The following is a 7,287-nucleotide window of genomic DNA, read 5'->3' as shown; positions in this document are numbered from 1 at the left end:
CTCTCAGTCCCTCTCCCTTTCTCCCTGTAAAAAATCAATAAAATCATATGATAAAATCCTACCTAATAATAGACAAACATGGTAATTGACTGTACCTTCGCTATGCCTCCCATTGGCTAATCAGCATGATATGCAAATTAACCTCCAATAAAGATGGTGGCTAATTTGCATACTGCAGGCAGGGCGGAACAGCGCCATCTCGCCTGCCCCCGCCATCTGGGCCTGCTATTTGCAACCCAGGGCGGTGGGGCGGGACAGCGCCATCCCGCCTGCCCTGCCGCCATACGGACCTGCTATCTGCGACCCAGGGCAGCGGGCATCCGTGTGCGACCCGACCCGGGGCGGCCGGGAGGGGCAGCAGCGATCGGCCAGCCCGGGGCAACCCGTGTGCGACCCGACCCGGGGTGGCGCCCCAACCCCCGGATCGGCCCTGCCGTGTGCGCAACCCGGGGAGGTGGGCCAGGCACCAAAGGATCGGGCTGCCATCTGCCACCCGGGGAGCAGGCCTAAGCCAGCAGGTGGTTATCTCCCGAGGGGTCCCAGACTGTGAGAGGGCACAAGTGGGGCTGAGGGACACCCCTCCCATCCCCCTCCCACTCCCCTCCCCCACCAGTGCACAAAATTTGTGCACCAGGCCTCTAGTATATATACATATCCTTAGTGATTTCACACAGGAAGAGAAAGAAACATCAGTGACGAGAGAGAACCATGGACCAGCTGCCTCCTGCACACCCCCTACTGGGGATGGAGCCCCCAACCCAGGCCTGTGCCCTGACCGGGAATCGAACCCTGACCTCCTGGTTTCTGGGTCGAGGTTCAACCACTGAGCCATGCCGGCCGGGCTGCACTTTTAACTGAATGGAAGTGGGTGTGACGCTGCCATGGCATCTAGGTGGGTGTTAAAGAGCAGTTTTAGCTCTTAATGACAGTACCGTAAGATGCTGGAAATGATATTCGTTCTCAACTATTTCAATTCATAATTTAAGAGGTTCGGGATGCAAACCTGAAAACACAGCGAGGGGAACAGGGTTTCTCCACCTCCCCTGGCGGCACCGGGCGCTCACAGGCGTCTGCGCTGCAGGCCCAGGCCGCCCACGCCATCACACGGGGCCAGAAACACTCACTTCCTCCGGAAGGTCTCCTGCTCCGTGCTCCGGGTGAGCTGCAGCGACTGGAGCTTGTCCTCCAGGTCTTTTATCCTGAGAAGAACCAAGTGTGAGTGGAAAGCCCCTGCAGTCGGCCAGGACCCCCCGGACCCGGAAGAGACCCGCACCGGGCGTCCTTCACGGCGGCGAGGTCCCGGAGCTCCCAGGCGGCGCGCTGCAGCTGCTCCTCCAGCTCCGCTTTGGCCGCCTGCGCGCCCTGCAGGGACTCGGCAGCCTGGGCCCCGGCCTCTCTCAGCGCCGCCAGCTCCTTGTTCAGAAGCTTAACCTGAGACAGGAAGAGGCTTCAGGACGAGGCTGTGAGCGTCACCCATCGGGATCGGGAGAGAACGCCGGCAGCTCCCCCAGGGGGCCCACGGCCCTGGAGAGCTCCGCACCCCCACGAGGCCACGTGGCCCAGCCGGCACTAACGGGCCAGTGTACCTGCTTCATTTCCTCACACGAGGTGTGAATACGATTTAGATCTGGACTCACACATGCAGGTGGAGGTGGAGGGAACGGGCTGAAATCCCGGCCGCACACTCCATTTTTAACTAACCTCTCTGGCCTCAGTTTCCTCGACTAACATCTGGGGACGGAATAGCTGCTGCCCCGAACAGCTCCCGGGCATGAGCCCTGGGGGCAGCAGTGTTGGGGTCTGGAACCCACTCGCACAGCAGGTGGGGCCAGGGCCTGCACCTGGGACTCCCCCCGCCCTCCCCCCTGCAGCCCCCCTACAGGAGTGTCCTCCATGCTGTGGAGCACAGGGTGACCCCCACAAATCTCCTCTCCCCTGGCGCTCAGAAGTCCCCACAGTGGCCAGGTGAGGGTCACTGTGGGCAGCCCAGCCTCGCGGTCTGGATGCCTCGCTGGCCCTGGGGCAGGTGGGGCCCATGGGCACTGGTGTCTGTGCCAGGAACTGAGACTCGGGATGGGCTCCAGCCCAGAGAACCGCCAGGGTCCTTGGGCCCCTGATGGCGAGTGCTGCCCATGGACTGCAGGCTGGGGGAGGCTGGCAGTGGGGCAGGGACCTAGCTGACCACGAGGACAGGGCGTCCATCCTTCTAGCACCAGCCAGGGCCGCTGGGCCGGGGCAGGCGTTGCCCCCTTTCACCTCCCCTGCACAGACAGCTCCCTCTCCTCAGGCTGATCCTTGACTCGGTGCTAAAGGCCCTGGCCCTGTGGGGGCTCCGTGCAAAGGAAGAGGCCCTCGTGTGGCCCGACTCTCCGTTCAGAGGTCACCTCACCACTAGAGGCCCTGGCAGACGCGCCCGTTACCTTGAGCTCGTGGGTTAGGACTGTGCTGCTCATGCTGTCGGCGTGCAGCCGGAACCCGTGCTCCCTCTTCTGCACTTCAGATTCGAACTCCAGCAATAGCTCCTGGGGGTGGGAGAGGGTGAGCGGGCGGGACAGCGGGCCCGGGGTGCACACGGAGCCTCAGGCGTCTCGGAGGGCGCGGCCTGGCGGCAAGCCGTCCTGTGGCTGCAATCCTCGCTATGCAGTACGCTGAGCTGCCCCGCGCACACTGAGCTGCAGGGAGGCCCAGGGCGAAGCGTAAAGACGGAGGACCAGACACGAGCCCTGGCCGGACCACCACTCCGAACGGCTTTCCGGTGGGTTCCTCGAGTCTCTAAGGCCATGCTCACGCCCACCACCAGTGTCACTCCTCCTGACCTGCTGGTTTCTTGCTACAACAGACAGGCAACCGGTTGGGCAACCCTACCCCACGCCTCCTGTTACACCAGGCCCTTCCCAGCTTCACCCAGGGCTCATTCTGAAGGCAGACGCAGTCACCATGACGACGATAACACTGCCCCTGCCCACCCAGCAGTCGCATCCCAGCGCTCCCGCCACGCCATTTCTCCTGGCATTTGAAGCACCCGCCTCCCACCCTCCTCTCTGCTTCTCTGTGTCTGTCTTGTTCCCTCCTGTTTCCTTAGCGGCGCCCCTTCCCAGGATGCACCCCGCAGTGCGACCTTCCTCCCCTGCACAGCCTCCCGGCTCCCGACTGCGGCCACTGGCCTGTCCCTGCAACCCCTGCAGCCACTCTCTTGGGTCCCTCCTGCTGGGAAGAGCCTCCTGCCCCCAGAATGCCCCCAATGTGACAGTCGGGGCCCACCCGTCAGGTCCTGCCTGCAGGTTGGGAGCCGGGAGCCCAGCACTTCGGCCTGTCTCACGTCTTTCAGGCTCACTGGCTCCCGCCTCCTGTGAGCATCCAGCTGGCTCAGTGACTGGGGACACAGGGAGCCCGCGCTGGGCCCACACCTGGCCGTCACGAATGCCTGGCTGTCGCTCTCCGGGGGGAGGGGCCTCACACTGTGCAGGTGGGACTGCAGAGCCACCCTTCACTGTTTGTACCCTCTGAGGAGCAAAATGAAGTACCAGGGTCGCATGAGTAACCTTACTGACGCCAGAACGTGAACATCATCGCATCCACTGGTCCTGAGGTGTCACAGGACCAAGCACTGCCTTCTGCGCAGAGCTCTGCAGGCTGCGGCCACCAGGGGGCAGGCGGAGCCCGGCCTGTGACCCAGGGAACTCAGCCCAGGACCAGAACCCCGCCCACCCGGGGATGCTGCTGCGGCCACGGCCACCCTGTCCCCGCCTCCCCGACAGGCAGCCCCTGGGGACCTCTCCTGCTCGCCCCCTGCCAGCGTCCTGCAGCCAAAGGGCCCACCTGACCTGTCCTCACCCCGGGCTCAGCCCCCACAGCTCCTCTGTCTACACCCACCCACCCTCCGGGGAAGCCCAGGTCCCAGCTCAGCACACTGGGACCCCACTCTGACCGCAGCCCTTCAGCTGTGATCCCCCAGATGCCAGACAGTTACTAGTGGTCGTCTTCCCGAACCCGGGACACCAGGCAGGGCAGTCAGCGCAGGGCCCGGTGCGCCTCCTACCTGTCTCTGCAGAGCCAGCTCGCCATCCAGCTCCTGGAGCTTCCTCTCCAGCTGCCACTTCAGCTTCTCATACTGTTCCCGCTGGCGGTCGATCTCAGCATTCTTGTCGCTGGGCAAAGACAACAGCATCAGGAGAAGCCCCACTGGACAGTGCTCAGAGGACGCGACGCGGGAGCCGTGTGAGTGTGAATGGTACTTTGCTTTTGAGGGGCGGCGTCAGCAGGACCCAGAGAGCAGCACTGACACCCACACCAGAGCCTGCCCAACAGCAGAGCCTGCACCCACCGGGGCCTGTGCTTCAACCGGAATCAAAGAGTGACGGCTCGGTGCACAGGTGACACCACCCACTGAGCACACTGGCCAGGGCCACACTGTCCTTTTTACCAGGATCGGGAATGGCCTGGTGCCAGCGTCTGCACTACGGGCGAACAGTGAGCGAGGCACTGCCTCCTCCGGGAGAGGCTGGACCCGGTGGGGTGGGGTGGGGTGGGGGTGGCCAGCTGTGCCTGCCGGGGGCGTGGGCCCAGCACCCACAGCACAGGCCTGGCAGCCAGTGAAAGGGCCGGCGTGTGAGGGAGGCGCAGGTGTGCCCACCTGTGGACCTGCTCCAGCGCCAGGCGGTGCTCCTGCAGCTTCAGCTGGTGCTGCTGTTGCAGGTCCTCCCGCTGCCGGGCCTCACTGGCCAGCGCCTGCCGCAGCTTGGCCGCCTCGATCTTGAGCTCACTGGCCTCGGCCTGCCTGGCCTCCTGCAGCCTCTGCGCCTGGGCGAAGGCGGCGTCGTAGCGCTCCAGCTCCCGGTCCCGCTCCTCCAGCAGCTGCAGGTTGTAGACGAAGTCCTCCTGCAGGCGCCGCAGCCTCCCCTCGGCCTCCTCCAGCCGGCGCTGAGCGTCCTGAAGGGCCGCCTCCTGCAGCTGGGCGCAGTGGGCCTGCAGCGCGCGCCACTCCTCCTCCTTGCGCGCCAGCAGCTCGCTCAGGGCCTGCTCCGAGGGCGGTGGCAACATGGCAGCAGCTGTGGTGAGAGGCGGGGAGCGGCTCCATTAGGGAGCCCACCTCGGAGCCACGGGCTCTGGTCGCTGTCACCCCAGGAAGCAGCTCCGGGCCGGCTCCCAGCTGTCGGTCGCACTGTGCATTCCGGAGCCCCATGCGGCGGCTCCCCCAGGGCCCAGCAGGTCAGGAGCACACATGCCCCGACCACGAGTGTCCTAAGCGGCACACGTGACACATATCAACATGGCACATGCATCACAAGAGCCATGCATGTGACACATGGCACAAGTGACTCGCATCACATGGACTGTGGCCTGCGCTGGTGGCAGAGCTTGGATCCCTGGGAACCCAGTGGTCAGGCCCGGTGCCGCCAGGCCGGCCGCAGAGCTCCGGGAAAGCCCAGACGTGGGGTAACCCTGTGGGCAGAGGCCCTGGGGTGAGTGTCCCAGTGATGACCCAGCGAATGGCCAGGAGCCCGGGTGGCTGTGGTGCCTGGTGAGTCTGGTCTGGCAGGCCCGTCCACAGAAGCCGACGCGCACACAGGCCATCACATGCCTGTCACACTCACAGGGACACGACGCTGAAGGACCCCCTGCTGCGGGGCCTTGGACAAGGGCCCGAGCACAGCCAGGCCCGCAGGCCCACGGCTCCCGAGGACCCGCCCGCCCTGCCCTGTGCCGTCGGCATCGGGCACACGGCCACCTTCCAGAGCTGCCCTTCTCGTGCAGAAATCCAATCGCGTGACCCGAGCCCCGGGCTGCTGGCCATTTTCAAGATAAAATCACCGTGTCCAGATGGAGCCCGGCCCATGTGGCCACCATGGCTCCCTCTGCATTCCCAGCTGCTTCCGAGAAACCAGCTTCGAGGGTGCACACCAGACCCACTGCACGAGCCCAGGTGCAGCGCCCTCCCGCCTCCGTCAGCGGCTGCTCCTGTGCCAATCCCACCGCAGGCCGAGGCTCAGAGCCGGCACCGACCCGTCCGCCCGCAGCCTCCCCAGGAGGAACCGTGCCCAGCAGGGGAGGGACCAGGGCCCCCAGGTCCTCACCTGTGAGACGCTGAGCTTTCCCGCCTTTTCTATGTTGTGAGTTTACCTGTCGGGTATGAAAAGCTCTCGGAAGCGCCCGGGTCTTAGGAAGGTGGGGGCCCTGGTTTCCCACCCGTAGGGCAGCATTTCGACTACATATTCTGAAGATTTAAAAAACCCGCATGCAAATATGACACCCCAGTCAGGAGGTTTGCTTCCCACAGAAATGCGGGCTGGTCACCCTGACGGCGTCGGGAGCGGCCGGGACCGACCTAGCGAGTGAGGCAGCCGAGGACAGGGCGGGGCAGTGAGGGGTCGGGGCGAGCGGTGCGGCCGGAGGAGCTGCAGGCCCAGCGGGAGCGAGTCCCGGCTCCAGCCTCCCGGGCACAGGAGCCCACGCGGGGGGCGGGGGTGTGTGGTGCCCACCAGCGGCTCCGAATCCGCCCGCGGAGACGCCAAACGCAGCGGCCAGACCTCGCTCCCAGCACCTTCCCCAGCGGCAGGAACCGGCCCGGGGGAAGCGGGTGAGCCCGGCCACGGAGCTCAGAGGGGAGGGCTGGGCGCTGCCGGCACCGACTCCGACCCCCGGGGGAACCAGGCCGAGGAGGAGCGACGACGGCTGCGCGGACCGGGTGAAGCATCCGAAGACGCGCAGGGCTCCTGACGGAGACACCGCGGAGGGGCCGGGGGAACCGGGGAGAAGCGGCCCCGCCTGGCGAGAGGGCAGGACGGCTTTGGAAACGCTCGGCTGGTCGGGGAGACCCTGGTCCCGGCCTCCCCCGCAGACGCTGCGGCGCCGGGAGGAGCGGGGAGGCCGTGGGAGCGGCACCGGGGCCGGGCGGGAGCAGGGCCCCTCGGAGGCTTCTCACCGAGACGCGACGGGGCGGACTGTTCACGAGGACGCGTCGGGGACGCCGAGCTGACCGGTCCCCAGCCCCCTCCTGAGCTACCGGGGTCGGGCTCCGGGTCCCAGCGCGGAGCAAGGAGGGCGGTCGCCTCAGGCCCGGACACACCCCGCGCCGGGGCTGGGCTCGCATCGCGTCCATTTCTTATTCCGGAGCCCACTGCTCATCGCCTAGCGCTGCGGGGGCGGCACAGGGGACGGGGACTGTCTGCGCCGCCTGCGAAGCTTTGAGCTCCTCTGTGGGCGCCCGCAGGGCGGGAGCGCAATGGTGTGCGGACCGGCGAGGGCGGCGTCGGCGCGGACAAACCACAGGCGGAGCGCAGCGCGGGT

At 66.0% G+C, this 7,287-nt stretch overlaps 1 protein-coding gene across 2 annotated transcripts in view; it reads right to left on the bottom strand.

The window, feature by feature from the left end:
* Positions 1-1,120: 1,120 nt before the first annotated feature.
* Positions 1,121-7,287, bottom strand: part of LOC102434183 (coiled-coil domain-containing protein 57) — an 8,166-nt gene continuing 1,999 nt past the window's right edge. Inside the window, exons 2-6 of one of the 2 annotated variants that reach the window (XM_014450800.2) lie at positions 4,634-5,048; positions 4,040-4,148; positions 2,421-2,522; positions 1,274-1,431; positions 1,121-1,199 (exon numbers count right to left, since the gene is read on the bottom strand). In XM_014450800.2, the coding sequence (XP_014306286.1) occupies positions 1,121-1,199; positions 1,274-1,431; positions 2,421-2,522; positions 4,040-4,148; positions 4,634-5,040 (855 nt within the window). In that variant the 5' untranslated portion in view covers positions 5,041-5,048. Of the gene's footprint in view, positions 1,200-1,273; positions 1,432-2,420; positions 2,523-4,039; positions 4,149-4,633; positions 5,508-7,287 lie in introns of those variants that run through there. The other variant, XM_023749214.1, reaches the window with a different exon arrangement.

The sequence above is a fragment of the Myotis lucifugus genome, unplaced genomic scaffold, assembly GCF_000147115.1.
Source record: "Myotis lucifugus unplaced genomic scaffold, Myoluc2.0 scaffold_3859, whole genome shotgun sequence".
NCBI lineage: Eukaryota > Metazoa > Chordata > Mammalia > Chiroptera > Vespertilionidae > Myotis > Myotis lucifugus.
This window is presented reverse-complemented; position numbering and strand designations above follow the sequence as displayed.